This window comes from Salmo salar, chromosome ssa11 (genome assembly GCF_905237065.1).
Source record: "Salmo salar chromosome ssa11, Ssal_v3.1, whole genome shotgun sequence".
In the NCBI taxonomy this organism is placed as follows: Eukaryota; Metazoa; Chordata; class Actinopteri; order Salmoniformes; family Salmonidae; genus Salmo; species Salmo salar.
This window is the reverse complement of record NC_059452.1, coordinates 6,843,803-6,871,370: the sequence shown is the minus strand read 5'-3', so window position 1 is coordinate 6,871,370 and position 27,568 is coordinate 6,843,803. Positions and strand designations below refer to the sequence as shown.

Sequence of the window (27,568 nt, the reverse complement as noted above, 5' to 3'; positions counted from 1 at the left end):
TTTGGGGTGTAGTTATTACCCTTTAATGCAGGTGGTTAGCGATGTTTCTGTAGCGCTCATGTAATTGCAAAGTTTTCAAAACAAATGCCCACTGGATTGATGCAACTCATCATGATATCATTCTGCCAGGTAGGCATAGGCTTGATCCCATTCAAAGATACTAGTCAAATCCCTGGTAATAATGTGTAATAAAGCACTACTGTTTTTACAGTCACCTCCATTACCACCAATTATCTCACTTATCTCATGGATTTAGCTACTGTCTCTATGCATTAACTCTGAGGGATTAACACATGTTCATTTTCACCAACACAAAGTCATTAAGAAAAAATCCACATGCAAAACTAGACACAGATATGCAAAACCATTCACAATGCACTCTCATACACATCTAAACAATTAGATAGATGTGTATGAGAGTGCATTGTGAATGGTTTTGCATATCTGTGTCTAGTTTTGCATAATGGTACGCACAATGGAGATCTACACAAAACTCTCTCTCTTGCGCACGTACACACACACACACACACACACACACACACACACACACACACACACACACACACACACACACACACACACACACACACACACACACACACACACACACACACACACACACACACACACACACACACACACACACACACACTGCAATCAGTGTTTCACATATGTTAATTGATTGGTAATGCGTAGGCTCTTCCTCTCTACCACTAGCAGTGTTCTGAGCACTGGGATCAATGGGAAATTCTTCCACAGGAAGTCTGTAATCTCCCTAACACAGCCCACCAACTCCCTATGCATGAAATGTGCATGTGCGCACGCACACACGCACACACACATATACACACGCACAATAACCGAGAGCACTGTAGAGAGAGGTATTCATCAATTGATGGTGCTGTGCGAGCCCCTGAGCGAAGCTCGGCTCACCCACCCATTCACCATCTCCACAGAGGGTCCTGGTCCTGAACAGCTGTGTGTCTGCTGCAGTATCAGTGTGTGTGTTTGTGTGTCTTCGTGCATGTGTGCTTGAATGTGTGTGCGTGTGTATAAGTATGTGGTCAGATGATATACAGAAAGTCATGTAATAAAACTAGTGATCTCTAGAGATTAAAGATACACTGATGACCAGTGATGTGTTCATTAGTGGACCCTGAGGACTACTAATGATGTAGTATCAATTATGTATGTGGGAAGAGAGAAAAGATGGATGAAAGCCTTCCTCCTGATTTACAGAATAATTGAGATGTGGTGTCAATGGCCCTGCTCTTCAGAGAAGTCTTTTACAGTGTGATGGACAAAGACTAAGGTCATATGTTGAAGAGTGTGTGGGTTCAAGGTGAGTCAATAACACTTTCACAGATCCTCAACAACATACATCATTGAATCAAACAAGCTGCTCCTCGGTCAACACAGTGTCAATGACCAGATAAACCTACAGGCTATCCTACGACAGAGGATTACACACTCACTCACACCCACTCTCTCGCTCACACAAAGATGTCAGAGGAAGGCCAAACTGACTGACATTCATCTCTCTGCATCCTCTGAAAGTTACTCAGGGGCTAACACACAACACACAGGGGCGCGCACACACACGGACCCATCCAATAATCACACCATCCTGCCTCTCCTGACAAATCAATGGCCTAGCTCTGCGTGGGCTGAGCATTCTTAATGAGTTATAAGGATTGATTGGGGAGACGCTCGTTCGAAGCTCTTCCAAATCCCACGTTAATTGAAATGCGATACGGAGCTGAGGGCCATGGAGAGGGAAGTCAATTGGAACATCCGCTCAGAAATCAAACCACCATCTGTTGCTGTGATAACAAGGGCTGTGTCCAAAAACATAACTAACTGTCAAATCCTTGCTTCCCCAGTCCTTGCTTCCTCAATTTGTATCAAAGCACATTGGAGGAGAGGATCCAAGGTCCCTCCCCTGGACCTCCTTCTCCAATGAGCTTTGAGAGGACAGCCTACTGTAGGAGTAGAGAGAGAAAGAGAGATGGGGTGTTTAGTTTTGAATGAGCCGAGGAGCTGAGGGCTGCAATCAGAGTCATGCTGTGTTGGCGTGTTGTGAGTTGGCTGGGGGATGTTCTAGGTAGACATTGGGAATACTGGGTATTTGATGCAGTCACGCAACACTCATTCAGATAGAAGACTACCATATGATTGTCACAACATAGTGTCATGTTAAACAATCACTGATAGGAGAGGAAAAAATTGATTTGAGGATTTGATTGAATTGAGTCCCTCATTGAAAGCTTAAGATTGTTTATTACGGTTTGACTGGTACGTTTCCATATAGTTTCCAATCAAAGCGATTCTATGCATATACTGTATATGAAGAAAAAAATACTCATAGAGTTAGTCTGCACTCTGTAACTCCAAGGTCTGCTCATGGTATGTAAATGATAATTAGCCAGGGCTGGGGAGAGAGCATATGAAGGCCATTCATTCTCATATGAGAGTTCTGGAGGTGACGGGCTGAGAAATAGCTAGCTGAGCGTCTCCCCTGTTCCCAGCCGCAATGATGATGACTACATCACACAGAATACATTATAGCATAATCATACAGAGAGAGAGAGAGACAAATAGAGAAAAGGGGTGTTCAGAGAGATAGAGAAAGATTGCGAGATAGCACAAGAGAGAGAGATAGGGAAAGGGAGGGAGGGAGAGTTCCAAAGGAATAGAGACATTTTAAATGCCATAATATGACATCTGAAATGTCTCTAGTCCTTTTGATTGTTTATTTCACTTTTGTTTGTTATCCATTTCATTTGCTTTGGCAACGTAAACATATGTTTCCCATTGCAAAAAAGCCCTTTGAATTGAATTGAATTGAGGAAGAGAGAGAAAGAGAGAGAGGGATGGGGAAGTGATAGTGCTGTCCTGGTGATGTCAGGGTAAGCAGATTAAGGTCAGCTGTGATTCATCAGATGCTTTCTTCTGTGGCGGACAGACGGCTTTGTATTCTTTCATTTCATCCCCCTTTTTCCCTTTTTCACTTTAGCCTCCTCAGCCGGTAACCCCCTCCACCAGCGCCATCTCTCTCAAGGGCTCAGACATAAACACACGCATATGCATGCATGCACACACTTGATACAGACCCACTAAGCTGTAAATACATATAAACAGTCACACACTTACGCACACGCAAACACATTGTGTAAAAAAAGCACTTAGTAGTGTCAACACAATTAACCAAGTATGGACACCATTAACTAAATCAGCCACTCTATGAGAGCAGTGATGACTCCGGCAGAGATGGTCGCCTCACTTCTAGTCCTTAGGAAACTATGCAGTATTTTCGTTTTTTTGTGTATTGTTTCTTACATTGTTAGCCCAGAAAATCTTAAGCGTTATTACATACAGCTGCAAAGAACTATTGGATATCAGAGCGAAGTCAACTTACCAACATTACGAACAGGAATACGACTTTCCCGAAGCGGATCCTTTGTTCGCACCACCACCCAGGGCATTGGATCTAATTCCAGAGGCCGACCCAAAACAACGTCGCCACAGAAGAGGTAGACGGAGCGGCCTCCTGGTCAAACTTCGTAGGCGTGCACAGCACCCATCGCTTCCAAGTACATTACTTGCCAATATCCAGTCTCTAGATAACAAGGTAGACGAAATTAGGGCAAGAACAAAACGCAGCTATTTGGATATAACTATGGATTATTTGGAACCAAAACAACATTGGGTGTTGAAGTAGAAGTCCTGGGAGTGCATTCTGACGAAGAACAGCAAAGGTAATCCAATTTTTCTTATAGTAAATCTGAGTTTGGTGAGTGCCAAACTTGGTGGGTGTCAAAATAGCTAGCCATGATGGCCGGGCTATCTACTCAGAATTTGCAAAATGTGCTTTCACCGAAAAGCATTTTAAAATCGGACACCGCGATTGCATAAAGGAGTTCTGTATCTATAATTCTTAAAATAATTGTTATGTATTTTGTGAACGTTTATCGTGAGTAATTTAGTAAATTCACCGGAAGTTTTTGGTGGGTATGCTAGTTCTGAATGTCACATGCTAATGTAAAAAGCTGGTTTTTGATATAAATATGAACTTGATTGAACAAAACATGCATGTATTGTATAACATAATGTCCTAGGAGAGTCATCTGGTGAAGATCATCAAAGGTTAGTGCTGCATTTACCTGTGGTTTTGGTTTTTGTGACATTATATGCTAGCTTGAAAAATGGGTGTGTGATTATTTCTGTCTGGGTACTCTCCTGACATAATCTAATGTTTTGCTTTCGTTGTAAAGCCTTTTTCAAATCGGACAATGTGGTTAGATAAAGGAGAGTCTTGTCTTTAAAATGGTGTAAAATAGTCATATGTTTGAAAAATTGAAGTTTTGGGATTTTTGAGGAGTTTGTAATTCGCGCCACGCTCTATCATTGGATATTGGCGAGGCGTTCCGCTAGCGGCACATCTAGATGTAAGAGGTTAAACGTGTTAACCCTCGCAAGGCTGCCGGCCCAGACGGCATCCTAGCCTCGTCCTAAGAGCATGCACAGATCAGCTGGCTGGTGTGTTTACTGACATATTCAATCGCTCCCTATCCCAGTCTGTTGTCCCCACATGCTTCAAGATGGCTACCATTGTTCCTGTACCCAAGAAGGCAAAGGTAACTGAACTAAATGACTACAGCCCCATAGCCCTTACTTCTGTCATCATGAAGTGCTTTGAGAGACTAGTCAAGGATCATATCAACTCCACCTTACCTGCCACCCTAGACCCACTTCAATTTGCATACCGCCCCAATAGGTCCACAGATGATGCAATCGCATCGCACTGCACACTGCCCTATCCCATCTGGACAAGAGGAATACCTATGTAAGAATGCTGTTCATTGACTACAGCTCAGCATTCAACACCATAGTACCCTCCAAGCTCATCATTAAGCTTGAGGCCCTGGGTCTCAACCCCGCCCTGTGCAAATGGATCCTGGACTTCCTGACGGGCCGCCTCCAGGTGGTGAAGTTAGGAAACAACATCTCCACTTCGCTGATCCTCAACACTGGGGATCCACAAGGTTGCGTGCTCAGCCCCCTTCTGTACTGCCTGTTCACCCATGACTGCATGGCCATGCATGCCTCCAACTCATCAAGTTTGCAGACAACACATCAGTAGTGAGGTTGATTATCAACAATAACGAGACAGCCTACAGTGAGGAGGTGTGGGCACTTGGAGTGTGGTGTCAGGAAAACAACCTCTTACTCAACATCAACAAAACCAAAGGAAATGATCGTGGACTTCAGGAAAGAGCAGAGGGAGCACCCCCCTATCCACATCGACGGGACAGCAGGGGAGAAGGTGGAACATTTTAAGTTCCTTGGCGTACACATCAAGGACAAACTGAAATGGTCCACCCACGCAACAGTGCCTCCTCAACCTCAGGAGGCTGAAGAAATGTGGCTTGTCACCTAAAACCCCCACAAACTTTTACAGACGCACAATTGAGAGCATCCTGTCGGGCTGTATCACTGCCTGGTACGGCAACTGCACTGCCCACAACCGCAAGGCTCTCCAGAGGGTGGTGCGGTCTGCCCAACGCATCACCAGGGGCAAACCAGCTGCCCTCTAGGACACCTACAGCACCCAATGTCACAGGAAGGCCAAAAAGATCATCAAGGACATCAACCACACAAGCCACGGCCTGTTCACCCCGCTACCATCCAGAAGCCAAGGTCAGTATAGGAGCATCAAAGCTGGGACCGTGAGACTAAAAAACAGCTTCTATCTCAAGGCCATCAGACTCAGGAGGATCTCTACTGTGGCTTCTCCTATGATATATAAACACATACATCCCCCCTCTCCGTCTCACACAACCAATTTCCTGCTATCATGTCATATTTTCTACATTTATCTGGTCTCACCAGGTGGTCCTCTAACAGCCCCTAGCCCCCTCTCCTTATCCCTGCCACCATCCCTCCATTCTCCACACCCCATCCATCCCTACCACCTTGACTGTCTCCCTTTCCCTCCCTCCCGTCTCCACCATCTTGCTGGCTCAGAAATGTGAGGACTTAAGTCTGGATGTCAGAGCCCTTGCTGGGCCCAAGGACGACACACACACACACACACACACACACACACACACACACACACACACACACACACACACACACACACACACACACACACACACACACACACACACACACACACACACACACAGACATAAAATACAACTGACACTGTACAGTAAGTGCGTGTGTATATGTGAATATGTGGACAACTACAAATACCTAGGTGTCTGGTTAGACTGTAAACTCTCTTTCCAGACTCACATAAAACATCTCCAATCCAAAGTTAAATCTAGAATTGGCTTCCTATTTCGCAACAAAGCATCCTTCACTCATGCTGCCAAACATACCCTCGTAAAACTGACCATCCTACCGATCCTCGACTTCGGCGATGTCATTTATAAAATAGCCTCCAATACCCTACTCAATAAACGGGATGCAGTCTATCACAGCGCCATCCGTTTTGTCACCAAAGCCCCATATACTACCCACACTGCGACCTGTACGCGCTCGTTGGCTGGCCCTCACTTCATACTCGTCGCCAAACCCACTGGCTCCAGGTCATCTACAAGACCCTGCTAAGTAAAGTCCCCCCTTATCTCAGCTCACTGGTCACCATAGCAGCACCCACCTGTAGCACGCGCTCCAGCAGGTATATCTCTCTGGTCACCCCCAAAGCCAATTCCTCCTTTGGCCGTCTCTCCTTCCAGTTCTCTGCTGCCAATGACTGGAACGAACTACAAAATCTCTGAAACTGGAAACACTTATCCCCCTCACTAGCTTTAAGCACCAGCTGTCAGAGCAGCTCATAGATCACTGCACCTGTACATAGCCCATCTATAATTTAGCCCAAACAACTACCTCTTCCCCTACTGTATTTATTTATTTATTTTGCTCCTTTGCACCCCATTATTTCTATTTCTACTTTGCACTTTCTTCCACTACAAATCTACCATTCCAGTGTTTTACTTGCTATATTGTATTTACTTTGCCACCATGGCCTTTTTTTTGCCTTTACCTAACCTTATCTCACCTCATTTGCTCACATTGTATATAGACTTATTTTTCTACTGTATTATTGACTGTATGTTTGTTTTACTCCATGTGTAACTCTGTGTTGTTGTATGTGTCGAACTGCTTTGCTTTATCTTGGCCAGGTCGCAATTGTAAATGAGAACTTGTTGTCAACTTGCCTACCTGGTTAAATAAAGGTGAAATAAAAATAAATAAAAATAAAGTGTGTGCACGTTCGTGTGCTTGTGCCCACACCTGTGTGGAACATCAATGGACATCCACACCTCTGTGTATGTTCTAACCCCACAGCTTGTGTCACTGTAGTAGTGAAGCGTCATTATACAACAAGATTTGTCCAGGGGGGCAAGAATATATGTCTATGGGTGAAGTGAAAGTTGGTAAGTTTTAAGGTTTGGAAAAGAGTTCAAACTGAAATTGAACCCGCAATCCTCGGAGTCGTAGCTCGCGGATTCAGCTCTTCCTCTATCTCAATCCACAATGCCCTAACGAGTGTCTACTAGATGGTAACACGCACTCGATATTGACATTTCATGCACAGGACATCTCCCGAAGTCCTGGGGACCTGGAAAAACGTCTAATACCGCAGTGGATCTGGTGTGCCCTAGCTGCATTGTAGTATCGCTATATCCATAGAGCAGAGTAGGAAGTTCTACAATGGAGTGAGATTAGATTATTGTAAATGTATAGAACAGTTATGTTGTATAATTTGCAATGATTATGAGTCTAATCTCACTCGATATTCTTAGTCTAAATGCCAGGGATGACATCATTATCTCAGAAGGCTGCTGGTGATGATGTTAGGTGGTGATCTCTGTCTCTGCAACATCTCATCTCCTCCGGTCTCTAAATGTCAAGTCTCTGGTGCTCAGACTGTCTTCAGCTGTTACACACACACCGTCAACCTAGGATCACACACACACTTAACACACACACACACACACACACACACACACACACACACACACACACAATGCAGAAACACATGCAAATGCCATGCTAATGCTGCTACAGAGGCCAGAGAGAGCGCCTAGATCTTCTGCACAGATTCTGTCAGACCTGGGCCCTGACAGTAAACCTCAGTAAGACAAAAATAATGGTGTTCCAAAAAAGGTTCAGTTGCCGGGACCACAAATACAAATTCCATTTAGACACCATTGCTCTGGAGCACACAAAAAACTATACATACTCTCGGCATAAACATCAGCGCCACAGGTAATTTCCACAAAGCTGTAAACGAGCTGAGAGACAAGGCAAGATGGGTCTTCTATGATATGAAAAGGAACATACAATTCGACATAGCAATTAGGATCTGGCAAAAAAATACTTGAATCAGTTATAGAACCTATTGCAATTTATGGTGGTGAGGTCTGGAATCTGCTCACCAACCAAGAATTCACAAAATGGGACTAACACCAAACTGAGAATCTGCATGCAGTATTCTGCAAAAATATCCTGTGTACAACGTAAAACAACAAATAATGCGTGCAGAGCAGAATTAGGCCGATTCCCGGTAATTATCAAAATCCAGAAAAGAGCCGTTAAATTCCAAAAACACATAAAAGGAAGCGATTCTCAAACCTTCCATAACAAAGCCATCAGCTACAGAGAGATGAACCTGGAGAAGAGTCCCCTAAGCAAGCTGGTCCTGGGGCTCTGTTCACAAACACAAACAGACCACACAGAGCACCAGGACAGCAACACAATTAAACCCAAGCAAATGATGAGAAAACAAAAATATAATTACTTGACACATTTAAATTAATTGACAGAAAACAGAGCAAACTAGAATGCTATTTGGCCCTTAACAGAGAGTACACAGTGGCAGAATACCTGATCACTGTGACTGACCCAAACTTAAGGAAAGCTTTGTCTATGTACAGACTCAGTGAGCATAGCCTTGCTATTGAGAAAGGCCACCGTAGGCAGACCTGGCTCTCAAGAGAAGACAGGCTATGTGCACACAGCCCACAAAATGAGGTGGAAACTGAGCTGTACTTCCTAACCTCCTGCCAAATGTATGACCATATTAGAGACACATATTTCCCTCAGATCATACAGATCCACAAAGAATTTGAAAACAAACACAATTTTGACAAACTCCCATATCTACTGGGTGAAATACTGAGAGGAATCTACCCTGAGTGGCCATTGAAGTTTATTTTCGATTGTAAAACTGCCATTAACACACAAAAGCGGGTTCACCTCTTAAGTGTCTGAGATATCTCACATGATCTCTTTGTAAAAATTATAATTGAAGGTTTAAAGTTAAAGTTGAAGGTAGCATAATAATGCTACCTTCCCATCACAGCAGCAATATTTGTTACCTGTTGCCACAAGAAAAGGGCAACCAGTGAAGAACAAACACCATTGTAAATACAACCCATATTAATGTTTATTTATTTTCCCTTTTGTACTTTAACTATTTGCACATAATATGACATTTGAAATGTCTTAATTCTTTTGGAACTTTTGTGAGTGTAAAGTTTACTGTTAATTTGTATTGTTTATTTAACTTTTGTTTATCTACTTCACTTGCTTTTGCAATCTTAACATATGTTTCCCATGTCAATAAAGCCCTTGAATTGAATTGAGATTAGAGACAAAACAAAGAGGAAGCAGGGATGGAGAAGACAATTAATCCCAACATGAAAGACAGTAGACGGGAAATAAGTTTAGTCTTTCAGAAATACATGTCCTCTCTCCCCCTTCTTCTGTCCCTCTTGTTCTCCCTCTTTCTTTCTTTTTTCTAACCTTCTCCCCTCCATATCTCTGACCCACACACACACACACACACACACACACACACACACACACACACACACACACAAACAAACTGAAAAGATGAATGTACAGATGCATATTGTAGTGTACCTGCTGTAACGGCCTTTTAAACAAAGAAACACATCATGATTCAGGAGTACACTTGCGTTGAAAATCAAACCTTTTGAAAATGCCAAAGTATGAATGAGTTTTGAGGTGAGACAACAGAGGAAGGGAATATGTTTTAAACATGTTGTTGTCTGAGTGTGTGTGTAGTGTGTTGTCTGGTGGATTTGCAATGGGTAGGGGGAAAGACAGACGGCCAACAACTCACGCTGGGAAGAAATGTCATTTTCTCCCCTCCCTTTCCGAAGCCAATCACTGTTCCTATGACAACAAGCCCCTCAGATGTTGAGAATGGGAATGAGTGAGAGAGAGTGAGAGAGAGTGAGAGAGAGAGAGAGAGAGAGAGAGAGAGAGAGAGAGAGAGAGAGAGAGAGAGAGAGAGAGAGAGAGAGAGAGAGAGAGAGAGATGGAAAAGAAAGATTTTAACAAATTTGAAATATAAAGCCTGATAGGATGAGGGACAAAACGGAGACAAAAAAGGGATATGCTCCATGTGTCATTCAACTCAAACTAACTTCAGACACACACACACACACACACCCTAATCCCATATGGCGGTGCACAATTGGCCCAGCGTCATCCGGGTTAGGGGGAGGGTTTGGCCGGGGTAGGACGTCTTTGTAAAATGAGAATTTGTTCTTAACTGATTTGCTTAGTTAAATAAAGGTTAAATTAAAAAAAGTTAAAAATCTGAGTAAATGACCCATTTAACCAACTAACCAAGGCAATGGAAATGAAGAGTGAGAGGGTTAAAGTGTTGAGTAGGCCTGATGGGTGGAGTAATGCTCCCCTCTTTTCTCCCGTTCTCTCCATCCCACTCGTTCTCTCATTAGGCTGAAAGAACAACATCAGCAGAAAGGAGAGGCAGCAGCTCTGAAATGGCCCGTTTGGCTGACTCCGCTGCCGCGCTGACTGCACACACATACTGTACACACACACACCATATGAGAGGGCAAGAGTGTGTTTGTACGTTAGCACATTATTACATATAACGGTGATTAACCCCATTCCGTACAAATTTGCGCAACCGCAGCATTCAGACGAGGCTGCAATGAAAACGAATGGGGCTGTAGCGAATGTGTTGCATCAAAAATTCAGGGTGTGAACTAAGTTTCGATTCAGCGTTGACTGACATGGTAATGGACTAATAGTATTGGAGAAAAGATGAAAAAACGGACCCCTCGGTACGTTACATCGTGACGTGTCACTACGTAACGTACGGCATGCATTTGCAACTCATTTTGTGCCGTACAGCCTCTTTCCACCAGGGGTAGCCCTTCTCTTGCATATTAAAAACAACAAAGGGATAAGGTAAGGGGTGAGGGGGATACCTGGTCAATTGTACAACTGAATGCATTCATTTTTCTGTGTCATCACTGCAAGCCATTGTGACTCTCAAAAGCTGCGGCAGCCGCTGCTTACATTCGGAAGATAACTTTAGCGCCGCTCTAAAAACCTGATTCAAATTTGACACAAACCTTCAAAAAGGTATGTAATGACACATTACATAAACTCTTTATAGTATTTTACTTACATTTTAGAGGTGATAAGTTGGACAGATCAGGTGAAAAAAGTTGTTTCCCCACACGACATATCTCCCCGTTTCACTATAACGCAATAGGTTTCGCTTCCCCACCCGCCATTTTTAAAAAGACCTGACGGCGCTCATTGCCTTCTTCAATCATTCAGGGATGGGCATCATGAAGGTCTCATCCTTCATTTTGCTGGAAAGGGGAGAAATTGTGCTTTACAATGGTATTGATATTACAGTTGATCTGGAAGAATTACGTTTTTTGGGCGCGAAAATGAGGTCAATTGTATGGACCAGAGCGATGTACAAAAGTTAGTTAGTTACTGTTACCGTGGACAAATGGCAGCATTCGCGCAAAACTGGAAGCGCGAACCAACGCATTTAACCATGGCAAGGTGACTGGGAATATGGTCAAATACAAACAGTGCAGTTATTCCCTCCGTAAGGCAATCAAACAGGGAAAACGTCAGAACTGAGACAAAGTGGAGTCGCAATTCAACGGCTCAGACATGAGACATATGTGGTAGGGTCTACAGACGATCACGGATTACACGGACACCGACGTCTTGCTCCCAGACAAGCTAAACACCTTCTTTGCCCACTTTGAGGATAACACAGTGCCACCGATGCGGCCCGCTCCGTGGGCTCTCGTTCTCCGTGGCCGCACACTTCCAACTCAATCACCAAGTTTGCAGACAACACAACCGTAATAGGCCTGACTACCAACAATTGCAAAACAGCCTAGAGGGAGGAGGTGAGGGTCCTGGCGGAGTGGTGCCAGGAAAATAACCTCTCCCTCAACGTCAATAAAACAAAGAAGCTGATCGTGGACTTCAGGAAATGCCCCTATCCACATCGACGGGACCGCAGTGGAGAAGGTGGAAAGCTTGAAGTTCCTCAGCGTAAACATCACTAACAATCTGAGATGGTCCACCCACACAGACAGTGTGGGGAAGAAGGCGCAACCTTCAACCTCATGAGGCTGAAGAAATTCGGCTTGGCCCCTAAGACCCTCACAAACTTTTACAGATGCACAATTGAGAACATCTTGTAGGGCTGTATCACTGCCAGGTACGGAAACGGTACCACTCGCAAACGCAGGGCTCTCCAGAGGGTGGTGCCTGCCCTCCAGGACACCTACAGCAACCGATGTCACAGGAAGGCCAAAAAGATCATCAAGGATATCAATCACCCGAGCCACGGCCTGTTCACCCCACTATCATCCAAAAGGGAAGGTCAGTACAGGTATATCAAAACTGGGACAGAGAGAAAAACAGCTTCTATCTCAAAGTCATCAAATTGTTAAATAGCCATCACTAGCTGCCTACCGCCCGGTTACTCAACCCTGCACCTTAGAGGCTTCTGCCCTACATACATAGACATGGAATCACTGGCCACTTTAATAATGGAACAGCAGTCACTTTAATAATGTTTGCATACTGCTTTACTCATTTCATATGTAAACTCAGCAAAAAAAGAAACGACCCTTTTTCAGGACCCTGTCTTTCAAAGATAATTTGTAAAAATCCAAATAACTTCACAGATCTTCATTGTAAAGGGTTTAAAAACTATTTCCCATGCTTGTTCAATGAACGGTGAACAATTAATGAGCATGCACCTGTGGAACGGTCGTTAAGACACTAACAGCATACAGACGGTAGGCAATTAAGGTCACAGTTATGAAAACCTAGGACACTAAAGAGGCCTTTCTACTGACTCTGAAAAACACCAAAAGAATGATGCCCAGGGTCCCTGCTCATCTGCTTGAACGTGCTTAAGGCAAACTGCAAGAAAGCATGAGGACTGCAGATGTGGCCAGGGCAATAAATGTCCGTACTGTGAGACGCCTAAGAGCTACAGGGAGACAGGACGGACAGCTGATCGTCCTCGCAGTGGCAGACCACGTGTAACAACACCTGCACAGGATCGGTACATCCGAACATCACACCTGCGGGACAGGTACAGGATGGCAACAACAACTGCACGAGATACACCAGGAACACACAATCCCTCCATCAGTGCTCAGACTGTCTGCAATAGGCTGAGAGAGGCTGGACTGAGGCCTGTTGTAAGGCAGGTCCTCACCAGACATCATCAGAAGCAACGTCGCCTATGGGCACAAACCCACCGTCGCTGGACCAGACAGGACTGGCAAAAAGTGTTCTTCACTGACGAGTCGCGGTTTTGTCTCACCAGGGGTGATGGTCAGATTTGCGTTTATCGTTGAAGAGTGAGCGTTACACCAAGGCCTGTACTCTGGAGCGGGATCGATTTGGAGGTGGAGGGTCCGTCATGGTCTGGGGCGGTGTGTCACAGCATCATCGGACTGAGCTTGTCGTCATTGCAGGCAATCTCAACGCTGTGCATTACAGGGAAGACATCCTCCTCCCTCATGTGGTACCCTTCCTGCAGGCTCATCCTGACATGAGCCTCCAGCATGACAATGCCACCAGCCATACTGCTCGTTCTGTGCATGATTTCCTGCAAGACAGGAATGTCAGTGTTCTGCCATGGCCAGCGAAGAGCCTTGCTGGAAGAGTGGGGTAACATCTCACAGCAAGAAGTGGCAAATCTGGTGCAGTCCATGAGGAGGAGATGCACTGTAGTATTAATGCAGCTGGTGACCACACCAGATACTGACTGTTACTTTTGATTTTGACCCCCCTTTGTTCAGGGATACATTATTCCATTCCTGTTAGTCACATGTCTGTGGAACTTGTTCAGTTTATGTCTCAGTTGTTGAATCTTGCTATGTTCATACAAATATTTACACATGTTAAGTTTGTGAATACGCAGTTGACAGTGAGAGGACGTTTCTTTATTTGCTGAGTTTATATACTGTATTCTATTCTACTGTATTTTAGTCAATGCCACTACGACATTGCTCGTCCAAATATTTACATATTTCTTAATTCCATTCTTTTACTTTTACATTTGTGTATTGTTGTGAATTGTTAAGATAATACTGCCCTGTTGGAGCTAGGAACACAAGCTGTCACGGATCCCTCCGGAACATTCATTACGCACACCTGGCCCCTATTCCCAGTGATTAGTAATTGTATAAGGGTGCCCTTGGTTTACCATTGTCCTGTCGATTATTGTTACTAGGTTCGTTGGTGTGTGTTTGTACCTGTGGTCTGTACAGTGAGGGAAAAAAGTATTTGATCCCCTGCTGATTTTGTACGTTTGCCCACTGACAAAGAAATGATCAGTCTATAATTTTAATGGTAGGTTTATTTGAACAGTGAGAGGCAGAATAACAACAGAAAAATCCAGAAAAACGCATGTCAAAAATGTTATAAATTAATTTGCATTTTAATGAGGGAAATAAGTATTTGACCCCCTCTCAATCAGAAAGATTTCTGGTTCCAAGGTGTCTTTTATACAGGTAACGAGCTGAGATTAGGAGCACACTCTTAAAGGGAGTGCTCCTAATCTCAGTTTGATACCTGTATAAAAGACACCAGTCCACAGAAGCAATAGATCAATCATATTCCAAACTCTCCACCATGACCAAGACCAAAGAGCTCTCCAAGGATGTCAGGGACAAGATTGTAGACCTACACAAGGCTGGAATGGGCTACAAGACCATCGCCAAGCAGCTTGGTGAGAAGGTGACAACAATTGGTGCGATTATTCGCAAATGGAAGAAACACAAAAGAACTGTCAATCTACCTTGGCCTGGGGCTCCATGCAAGATCTCACCTCGTGGTGTTGCAATGATCATGAGAACGGTGAGGAATCAGCCCAAAACTACATGGGAGGATCTTGTCAATGATCTCAAGGCAGCTGGGACCATAGTCACCAAGAAAACAATTGGTAACACACTACGCCGTGAAGGACTGAAATCCTACAGTGCCCGCAAGGTCCCCCTGCTCAAAAAAGCAGATATAAATGCCCGTCTGAAGTTTGCCAATGAACATCTGAATGATTCAGAGGACAACTGGGTGAACGTTTTGTGGTTAGATGAGACCGAAATGGAGCTCTTTGGCATCAACTCAACTCGCTGTGTTTGAAGGAGGAGGAATGCTGCCTATGACCCCAAGAACACCATCCCCACCGTCAAACATGGAGGTGGAAACATTATGCCTTGGGGGTGTTTTTCTGCTAAGGGGCCAGGACAACTTCACCGCATCAAAGGGACGATGGACTGGGCCATGTACCGTCAAATCTTGCGTGAGAACCTCCTTCCCTCAGCCAGGGCATTGAAAATGGGTCATGGATGGGTATTCCAGCATGACAATGACCCAAAACACACGGCCAAGGCAACAAAGGAGTGGCTCAAGAAGAAGCACAGTAAGGTCCTGGAGTGGCCTAGCCAGTCTCCAGACCTTAATCCCATAGAAAATATGTGGAGGGAGCTGAAGGTTCGAGTTGCCAAACGTCAGCCTCGAAATCTTAATGACTTGGAGAAGATCTGCAAAGAGGAGTGGGACAAAATCCCTCCTGAGATGTGTGCAAACCTGGTGGCCAACTACAAGAAACGTCTGACCTCTGTGATTGCCAACAAGGGTTTTGCCACCAAGTACTAAGTCATGTTTTGCAGAGGGGTCAAATATTATTTCCCTCATTAAAATGCAAATCATTTTTGACATGCGTTTTTCTGGATTTTTTGTTGTTGTTATTCTGTCTCTCACTGTTCAAATAAACCTACCATTAAAATTATAGACTGATCATTTCTTTGTCAGTGGGCAAACGTACAAAATCAGCAGGGGATCAAATACTTTTTTCCCTCACTGTATTTGGGCTTTCGTGCCCTTGTGGATTGCGTAGATGATTACGGGTCTCATCCCGTGTGATAATCATTGTGCACTGGTGTTAATTATTCGAGGTACTCCTTGCTCTTTTGTTTGGGTTTCAACCCTGTGTTTTGTATAGTGTTTGTTTGGTCTTCGCCCCCGTGCTTTTACACGGCACGATGTAATACGGGCTGAATAAAAAACCCTATTATGCATTCCTGCGCCTGTCTCCCTTTCCCTTCATACCTACGTGACAGAATAATCGACCATTTAACCTGTTGGGGCTAGGGGGCAGTATTTGCACGGCTGGATAAAAAAATGTACCCGATTTAATCTGGTTACTAATCCTACCCAGTAACTAGAATATGCATATACTTATTATATATGGATAGAAAACACCCTAAATTTTCTAAAACTGTTTGAATGGTGTCTGTGAGTATAACAGAACTCATTTGGCAGGCAAAACCCTGAGACATTTTCTGACAGGAAGTGGATACCTGATGTGTTGTATTACCTTTAAACCTATGCCATTGAAAAACACAGGGGCTGAGGAATATTTTGGCACTTCCTATTGCTTCCACTAGATGTCACCAGCCTTTACAAAGTGTTTTGAGTCTTCTGGAGGGAGATCTGACCGAACAAGAGCCATGGAACGATGATGGCCCATTAGACACCTGGCGCGAGTTCATGTTGGGTACCCTCGTTCCAATACGTTATAAAAGAGGATGCATTCGTCCACCTTGAATATTATTCATGTTCTGGTTAAAAAAGGCCCTAATGATTTATGCTATACAACGTTTGACATGTTTGAACGAACGTAAATATATTTTTTCCCCTCGTTCATGAAGTGAAGTCCGGCGGGCTTAGATCATGTGCTAACAAGACGGAGATTTTTGGACATAAATGATGAGCTTTTTTGAACAAAACTACATTCGTTATGGACCTGTGATACCTGGAAGTGACATCTGATGAAGAGAATCAAAGGTAATGGATTATTTACATAGTATTTTCGATTTTAGATCTCCCCAACATGACGGCGAGTCTGTATCGCAACGCGTATTTTTCTGGGCGCAGTGCTCAGATTATTGCAAAGTGTGATTTCCCAGTAAGGTTATTTTTAAATCTGGCAAGTTGATTGCGTTCAAGAGATGTAAATCTATAATTCTTTAAATGACAATATAATATTTTACCAATGTTTTCTAATTTTAATTATTTAATTTGTGTTGCTGACTTGACTGCCGGTTATTGGAGGGAAACGATTTCCTCAACATCAATGCCATAGTAAAACGCTGTTTTTGGATATAAATATGAACTTGATAGAACTAAAAATGCATGCATTGTCTAACATAATGTCCTAGGAGTGTCATCTGATGGAGATTGTAAAAGGTTAGTGCATCATTTTAGCTGGTTTTATGGTTTTGGTGACCCTGTCTTTGAATTGACAAAACATTACACACAACTCTTGTAAATGTACTGTCCTAACATACTCTAAATTTATGCTTTCGCCGTAAAACCTTTTTGAAATCGTAAAACGTGGTTAGATTAAGGAGATGTTTATCTTTCAAAGGGTGTAAAATAGTTGTATGTTTGAAAAATTTGAATTTTGACATTTATTTGGATTCAAATTTGCCGCTCTTGAAATGCACCTGCTGTTGATGGAGTGCACCACGGGTGGGACGCTTGCGTCCCACCTAGCCCATAGAGGTTAAGGGAGACAGCTGGAATGGGCCGTCCGACGACGCTGCGACTGGTCCATCCAGTGCCGCCGCAACTTCGGCAGCTGCAACTGGGCCGCTGGACGTTGCCACAATGGGTCCGTCTGACGACACCACTTCAGCAGCCACAACTGGCTTGTCCGACGCCATCACAACCGGTCCGTCCGACGCCACTCCTACTGGTCCGTCCGACACTGCCGCAACTTCGGCAGCTGCAACTGGCCTGTCCGACTATGACACAACTTCGGCAGCTACATTGGATCCTGATCGACCCGCACTGTGTTCCCGTGATCGTTCTCTAGACCGGGGTCATTGTGCCGCTAGAACAGCGCGTCGGGGGTCACTGTCACGGATCCCTCTGGAACTTTCATTTAATTTCATTACCCCTATTACGCATTCCTGCACCTGTCTCCCACATCTCTTCATACCAACGTGACACAAGCTTTTCGCTACACCCGCAATAACATCTGTGTATGTGATCAATTTATTTGTGGAATTGTTTTATTACTGTTCACACACACTTATCTTACCAAACTCTACTTATTCCACTGCCTTAGTTAATGCATAGTGCACACATGTATGTGCATAGCGTACTGCACACACTCCTGTGCAGACTGACAAAACACACAGACGGTTAATTGCCCTACTGAGGGGTGACCATGGGAATGAGGGAAAGTAAAGCATGTGCTTGGTCAACAGAAAATCTCCCCGACTACATCCTAGTGGGCCCACTAGAGTCATGATATTAAGTCCACACACACACACACACACACACACACCAGCCAGGGTGTTTTTTATTAAGAACATTTGTCACCCATGGCTGCCTGTGACCCTTTCTCTGTGCGGAGGACAAAGCAGTGTGATAGTGCCAAGCACCACACGAACCTCATGCACTGGTACACCATCTATCTCACACTCAGGATATTGAAGTGTTGGCACTACTGAAGTATGTGTGTGTGTGTGTGTGTGTGTGTGTGTGTGTGTGTGTGTGTGTGTGTGTGTGTGTGTGTGTGTGTGTGTGTGTGTGTGTGTGTGTGTGGCAGCGTACGTGCGTGGGTGCTAAGTATGTCATGATGATCTCATCCTGTGTGCGTGTGTGTGTGTGTGTGTGTGTGGTGTGTGCATCTGTGTGTGCATGTGAGAGCACATACAGTATGCTGTATGTATGCGCTGCACCCCATTCAAATTAAATCGACCCACGATCCAATTACATCCCAATGAGATGCTTCAGTGTGATTTCCTGAGATAGAGAATATGCTGCATCCCATGAAAGGTCATTATACAAGATCAGATTAAGAACTGCTCCATTTTCCTAACTCCAATGGTTTACTCTACCATAAGGGCTTATAATTGCAGAGAAGCAGTCTCGTCTAGCTATTGATGGGTACTGGTCTAATGAGGAAATGCAGAAGTGTTGCTTAACATACTTCGTCATTCATAGGCCCCAATACTCACACACACACTGACACAAAGATAAAGAGCTATGGAAGGTTAGGAAGGCATCTCTATTAATCTGTTTTACGTAACAGCACTATCCCTGGAAGACCTCTTGTCATACTGTCAGACCCTGCAGGACAACACTCTACTCTCTCTACTACAGTGACAGGAAGGCCTTGTCATATTACCCTCTTTTTCTAACAATAACAACAACAAAGGCCATATGGCTCTCCATTGCAACATGTAGTGTCAAGCCCATGGTCTTACCTTCATGAGGACAGACTCGCTGAGTTTCTCTCTGTTGACGATCTTGATGGCCACTTTCTGACACGTGACACAGTGGATTCCCAGCTTCACCAGGCCTGAAACACACACGTTAGCAAATAATGTGTCAAACACACACACACACAAATATACACAGTGAAGACCGTCAAACACATAATAAACACACAGACACACACGCACACGTGCGCAAACACACACACAAAAGCAAAGAGGGTCCAACGCACAATAGCCGAATGAGTAGGCCTGTCTTGTTCGAACCAGTTGTATCAGGTGTTTTTGTGCTGGGCTGAAACAAAACCCTGCACCAACACACAGTGACTCCAAGAACAGAGTTACCTTTGCCTCGTGTATCGAACAAAGTCCCACTGAAGGGAACCAGAGTAAATGTCAGTGAGTAGGGAGTGTCAGTGTGTACACTAAAGCCCTGGTCATCTCGCTCAGATAAAGAATACACACACATACAGATGAAAAGAGAGAGCATTGGTCAGCCCACAACAACTCCATAATAGAAAACATCCCTCAAAGCTCCTCATAAAAACCACTGTATGAAACCCCACAGAGCCGCGCGAGGCCAACGTCTCCCATCTCGCCATTTTGCATCTCAAAGTAAATGTCAACTTCTACATAAACAGCAACATGAAAGAATCAATGCAGAGAAAGCAATAGCTTTATTTTATGACACACACACACACACACACACACACACACACACACACACACACACACACACACACACACACACACACACACACACACACACACACACACACACACACACACACACACACACACACACACAATGGCGACATCTATCTTTTTCAAAGAGCTGAGCCTGGGGATAGGGTGTCACTTTCCTACTAACAGGTCTGCATCTAAATACCACCACACACTGCATATGCACCGCTTTTATTACCTGGCATACATATTTCAGAGGAGATGCACATATCCTACATTTGACGTGTGATTTCCCCATGGGTTTCCCCAAAGATGCGAGGAAACTGGGAAACCGGGGCCGTAAACACCAGTGGCTTTGAGCCAAGATGGCAGCCGCAGGGCTCTTTTATGTTAGGCAGTTAGAGCCGGAATGGCATCCTGGACGACATTCACAATGTGCCATTGATCTTGCTGACAGCGGAGCTCGGGGACTGCTGCTCGATTGCCTGGCCAACATGGGTTAGAGACCCCGGCATCCACTTTACACCAGGTAATGAATATTTGATATTGATGTAATTGCCACGAATAGATTGTGAGTGTGTGTGTGCGTGTGTGTGTGCGCGTGTGTGTGTGCGCGTGACGGTACCAAAAGGCAAACACAGGCGTGTGAGTCATCAGTGAAAGAACAGGAAAATAGGCGAACTATGCTGAAAAAGATTGGAGAATGAAAAAGAGATGACGTGCGCTCAGTGAAGCTGTGGGCTATAAAGAGAGAGCGTGAGAGAGAAAATCTGATTGAATCAGCCAGGCACATATTGTATTGTGACAAGCCAAATATACGGTTGAAGTCAGAAGTTTACATACACCTTAGCCAAATACATTTAAACTCAGTTTTTCACAATTCCTGACATTTAATCCAAGTAAAAATTCCCTGACGTAGGTCAGTTAGGATCACCACTTTATTTTAGATAATGTGAAATGTCAGAATAATAGCAGAGAGAATGATTTATTTCCGCTTTTATTTCTTTCATCACATTCCCAGTGTGTCAGAAGTTTACATACACTCAATTAGTATTTGGTAGCATTGCCTTTAAATTATTTAACTTGGGTCAAACGTTTTGGATAGCCGTCCACAAGCTTCCCACAATAAGTTGGGTGAATTGTGGCCATTCCTCCTGACAGAGCTGGTGTAACTGAGTCAGGTTTGTAGGCCTCCTTGCTCGCACACACTTGTTCAGTTCTGCCCACACATTTTCTATAGGATTGAGGTCAGGGCTTCTCTCTATACATCAATGATGTCGCTCTTGCTGCTGGTGATTCTCTGATCCACCTCTACGCAGACGACACCATTCTGTATAACTCTGGCCCTTCTTTGGACACTGTGTTAACTAACTTCCAGACGAGCTTCAATGCCATACAACTCTCCTTCCGTGGCCTCCAAATGCTCTTAAATGCAAGTAAAACTTAATGCATGCTATTCAACCGATCGCTGCCCGCACGTGCCCGCCCGTCCAGCATCACTACTCTGGAAGGTTCTGACTTAGAATATGTGGACAACTACAAATACCTAGGTGTCTGGCTAGACTGTAAACTCTCCTTCCAGACTCACATCAAACATCTCCAATCCAAAGTTAAATCTAGAATTGGCTTCCTATTTCGCAACAAAGCATCCTTCACTCATGCTGCCAAACATACCCTCGTAAAACAGACCATCCTACCGATCCTCGACTTTGGCGATGTCATTTACAAAATAGCCTCCAACACTCTACTCAACAAATTGGATGCAGTCTATCACAGTGCCATCTGTTTTGTCACCAAAGCCCCATATACTACCCACCACTGCGATCTGTACACTCTCGTTGGCTGGCCCTTGCTTCATACTCGCCGCCAAACCCACTGGCTACAGGTCATCTACAAGACCCTGCTAGGTAAAGTCCCCCCTTATCTCAGCTCACTGGTCACCATAGCAGCACCCACCCGTAGCACGTGCTCCAGCAGTTATATCTCACTGGTCACACCCAAAGCCAATTCTTCCTTTGACTGCCTTTCCTTCCAGTTCTCTGCTGCCAATGACCTGAACGAACTGGAAAAACCACTGAAGCTGGAGACTCATATCTCCCTCACTAGCTTTAAGCACCAGCTGTCAGAGCAGCTCACAGATCACTGCACCTGTATATAGCCGATCTGTAAATAGCCCATCCAACTACCCCATCCCCATACTGTATTTATTTATTTATTTATGTATCTTGCTCCTTTGCACCCCAGTATCTCTACCTGCACATTCATCTTCTGCACATCTACCATTCCAGTGTTTAATTGTTATATTGTAATTACTTCGCCACCATGGCCTATTTATTGCCTTACCTCCCTTATCCTACCTCATTTGCACACACTGTTTATAGACCTTTTCTACTGTATTATTGACTGTATGTTTGTTTATTCCATGTGTAACTCTGTGTAATTGTATGTGTCGAACTGCTTTGCTTTATCTTGGCCAGGTCGCAGTTGTAAATGAGAACTTGTTCTCAACTAGCCTACCTGGTTAAATAAAGGTGAAATAAATAAAAAATAAATGGCCACTCCAATACCTTGACTTTGTTGTCCTTAAGCCATTTTGCCACAACTTTGGAAGTATGCTTGGGGTCACTGTCCATTTGGAAAACCCATTTGCAACCAAGATTTCACTTCCTGACTGATGTCTTGAGATGTTGCTTCAATATATCCACATAATTTTCCTCCCTCATGATGCCATCTATTTTGTGAAGTGCACCAGTCCCTCCTGCAGCAAAGCACCTCCACAACATGATGCTGCCACCCCAATGCTTCACGGTTGGGATGGTGTTCTTCGGCTTACAAGCGCCCCCCTTTTTCCTCCAAACATAATGATGGTCATTATGGCCAAACAGCTCTATTTTTGTTTCATCAGATCAGAAGACATTTCTCCAAGAAGTATGATCTTTGTCCCCATGTGCAGTTGCAAACCGTAGTCTGTCTTTTTTATGGCAGTTTTGGCGCAGTGGCTTCTTCCTTGCTGAGCGGCCTTTCAGGTTATGTCGATATAGGGCTCATTTTACTGTGGATATAGATACTTTTGTACCTGTTTCCTCCAGCATCTTCACAAGGTCCTTTGCTGTTGTTCTGGGATTGATTTGCACTTTTCGCACCAAAGTACATTCATCTCTAAGAGACAGAACGCGTCTCCTTCCTGAGCGGTAAGACGGCTGCGGTGTTTATACCTGGTGTTTATACCTGCGTACTATTGTTTGTATAGATGAATGTGGTACCTTCAGGCATTTGGAAATTGCTCCCAAGGATGAACCAGACTTGTGGAGGTCTACAAATTTTTTTCTGAGGTCTTGACTGATTTCTTTTGATTTATCCATGATGACATGCAAAGAGGCACTGAGTTTGAAGGTAGGCCTTGAAATACATCCACAGGTACACCTCAAATTGAATCAAATGATGTCAATTAGCCTATCAGAAGCTTCTAAAGTCATTAAATAATTTTCTGGGATTTTCTAAGCTGTTTAAAGGCACAGTCAACTGGTCACACCCAAAGACTGGGGCGTGAAATAATCTGTCTGTAAACAATTGTTGGAAAAATGCCTTGTGTCATGCACAAAGTAGATGTCCTAACCGACTTGCCAAAACTATAGTTTGTTCACAAGAAATTTGTGGAGTTGTTGAAAAACAAGTTTTAATGACTCCAACCTAAGTGTATGTAAACTTCCGACTTCAGCTGTATACAACAGTATATATTACTGATAATTGGATCCAAATTAAAGTAGAATGTGTGAAGCGTATGGATAGACAGTAAAATGATCAACAGTCTTTTAATCCACCTCTGTTGTAACATCTGAGGTGAGGAGAAACTATGTTTGGTTGTTGGCAGGATGAGAAGATGAGAGTGAGGGGAAGATGAGAGGGGGATGAGGAAAAATATTGTGCACAGTACTGAAAATGACTTAGTTTACAGTTTACACTGAGCTGTATTTCAGTGAGAGTATGAGCTACTAAGTCAATTCCCCAGATACTAAGCAAAGACTAGACTAAGACTAGAACACACACACACAACACGCACACACACACAAACACATACACACGCAAACACACACACATGTCTGACCAACATAAATGAATCCCCATTGATTTCTCCTCCCTCTATCCTTCCCTCTGACTCTCCATCCCTTCCCCCATCCCTCCTTTGCCTGTTAAGATCAATACAACCCAAAGCCCCTCCAGGACGATGTCATCAAAACTCTCAATGATGTCCAACCAGCCAAACCGTAAGGCTCTCCAGTCCCAGAGCTGGGGATAGAACCTGGCTTGTATTCAATAACTGATTAATCTTCTAGATTTATCTCACTGCTTTAACCTCAAACAAGACTAAACCCACATACATGTGGAGTGGGATACATGTAAACAGGTGAAAGCTGAGGAGGCCCATCCATGCTAAATGTGCAGCGTGTTAATTAGGCTACTGCTGACATGGCAAAGTATGTTAGGTGTTCAATAGTTCCTGTGGGACAGGGTGTCTGGTTGCTGGGGTTCTGTAAGTGTATTGCATACTGTACATGCAGACACATGCACGCACACACACGTACAGCAGTACAAATGTTTACACATGCACGTAAAGTGCATTCGGGAAAGCATTCAGACCCCTTGACTTTTTCCAACTTTTTGCTACAGCCTTATTCTAAAATGGATTAAATAGCTTTTATCCTCATCAATCTATACAAAATACACCATGATGACAAACCAACAACAGGTTTTTAGTCATTTTTGCAAATGTATTAAAAATAGTAAACTGAAATATCACATTTAGTTTTCAGACCCTTTACTCAGTACGATGTTGAAGCACATTTGGCAGTGATTACAGCCTTGAGTCTTCTTGGGTATGACGCTACAAGCTTGGTAGACCTGTATTTAGGGAGTTTCTCCCATTCTTCTCTGCAGATCCTCTCAAGCTCTGTCAGGTTTGATGGGGAGTGTCGATGCACAGCTATTTTCAGGTCTCTCCAGAGATGTTAGATCTGGGCTCTGGCTGGGACACTCAAGGACATTCAGAGACTTGCCCCAAAGCCATTCCTGAGTTGTCTTGGCTGTGTGCTTAGGGTCATTGTCCTGTTGGAAGGTGAACCGTCGCCCCAGTCTGTGGTCTTGAGTGCTCTGGAGCAGGTTTTCATCAAGGCTCTCTCTGTACTTTGCTCCATTCATCTTTCCCCTGAACCTGACTAGTCTCCCAGTTCCTGCCACTAAGAAACATCCCCACAGCATGATGCTGCGACCACCATGCTTCACCGTAGGAATGGTGCCAGGTTTCCTCCAGACATGACGATTGGCATTCAGACCTAAGAGTTCAATCTTGGTTTCATCAGACCAGAGAATATTGTTTCTCATGGTCTGAGAGTCCTTTAGGTGCCTCTTGGCAAACTCCAAGCGGGCTGTCATGTGCCTTTTAAAGAGGAGTGGCTTCTGTCTAGCCACTCTACCATAAAGGCCTGATTGGTGGTGTGCTGCAGAGATGGTTGTCCTTCTGGAAGGTTCTCCTATCTCCACAGAGGAACTCTGGAGCTCTGTCAGAGTGACCATCGGGTTCTTGGTCACCTCCCTGACCAAGGCCCTTCTCCCCCGATTGCTCAGTTTGGCCCTGCAGCCAGCTCTAGGAAGAGTCTCAGTGGTTCCAATCTTCTTCCATTGAAGAATGACCTTCAATGCTGCAGAAATGTTTTGGTACCCTTCCCCAGATCTGTGCCTCTATACAATCCTGTCTTGGAGCTCTATGGACAATTCCTTCGACCTCATGGCTTGGTTTTTGCTCTGACATGCACTGTGAACTGTGGGATCTTATATAGACAGGTGTGTGCCCTTCCAAATCATGTCCAATCAATTGAATTTAGCACAGATGATCAATGGAAACAGGATGCCCCTGAGTCCAATTTTGAGTCTCATAGCAAAGGGTCTGAATAGTTGTGTAAATAAGGGATTTCTGCTTTTATTTTTAACACATTTGCAAAAAAAATGTAAAACCTGTTTTTGCTTTGTCATTATGGGGTATTTTGCGTAGATTGATGAGGGAAAAAAATATTTTATCAATTTTAGAATAAGGCGTCACATTTTATCAATTTTAGAAAAACACGTCACTACCCGGAGTGATGATGCTCTACTGATCAATGGTGAGAGGTCATCTGTCAGGGAGGTCAAAAGGTGGGGTATGATCTGGTCATGACCTGTCACCTGACCTTTAACACTAACACATCTACATAACCAGAAAGACCCATCGGACAAATCTCATTACCAACTCAAACCACGGGTTGGAACCGGTTCAGGGAGAAGAACAGAAAACCGGAAAATAACGACATTTTTAGAGGAACAGAATCAGAACCAGGAATGAAAGTGATCTATACTATTCTGGAAGAAAAACATTATTTTATTAGCATGGGAACCAGTTAATAATGTTCCTGTACCTTCCGGACATTTTTTAAGTCCCACAAAAAAATGCAACAGAACCCTCATTCTGTCACTCAGAAACTTATTCCAGTGTCTGCCTGCCAGCTGAAAATCTTTGCCAGTGTGTGCGTGTAGGCTACCTGCCCCATGTAGGCTACCTGTGTGCGATGTGTAGGCTGCTGTAACCTACTGACTTCACAAGCATGATTCAGAAATTAGGGAGAGATTTCTAATAACAGAACGCTAGTTAATTGAGGATACTAGAAGTTATCACATCTCACGTTGGATTTATTAACTACAAAAAAGGTAAGATTCGTTTTTCATTTTGGTGCAGCTCTGCACACACAAGCTTGTTAGCTAGCTAGCTCTGGTCCAACATTAAGCCAACTCTCTGAAATTCAAAAACATTCAAAGTTCCTCCAAAGAAGCCTGTAGATAAAATTCTGTGGTCCTAGCTAATTCAGATAATGCATGTCATAACAAGATGCCCAGCACTTCAAGTGAAACCTCCTCCTCCACCCTCTCTAGCTTTCTCCCCAACCGCAAAATGTCTGAAGTATCTCGCACCCTACACTTGTCTGTCCATCGCACATGTAAAGAACTATAGCTTTCCCGTCCATAGCAATCTGCTCTATCCGCACTGATTGGAGAAGTCATTTAATGTCGAGCTACAGTGCCTTCGGAAAGTATTCAGACCCCTTGACTTTTTCCACATTTTGTTCACTTGCTTGACACACTTTGCCATACCTTTGTTTGGTTGTAGTGTGTAATAGTATTCGGCTTTCTCTTGATTGTGT

The 27,568-nt window shown here is 43.9% G+C and overlaps 1 protein-coding gene across 4 annotated transcripts in view; it reads right to left on the bottom strand.

Moving 5' to 3' along the window:
- The window catches only part of LOC106561909 (serine/threonine-protein kinase BRSK2), a 168,563-nt gene that overhangs the window by 65,946 nt on the left and 75,049 nt on the right, over positions 1-27,568 (bottom strand). For all 4 annotated transcript variants that reach the window (XM_014126249.2, XM_014126250.2, XM_014126252.2 and 1 more), the window contains exon 2: positions 19,650-19,744. In XM_014126249.2, the coding sequence (XP_013981724.1) occupies positions 19,650-19,744 (95 nt within the window). The remainder of the gene's footprint in view (positions 1-19,649; positions 19,745-27,568) is intronic.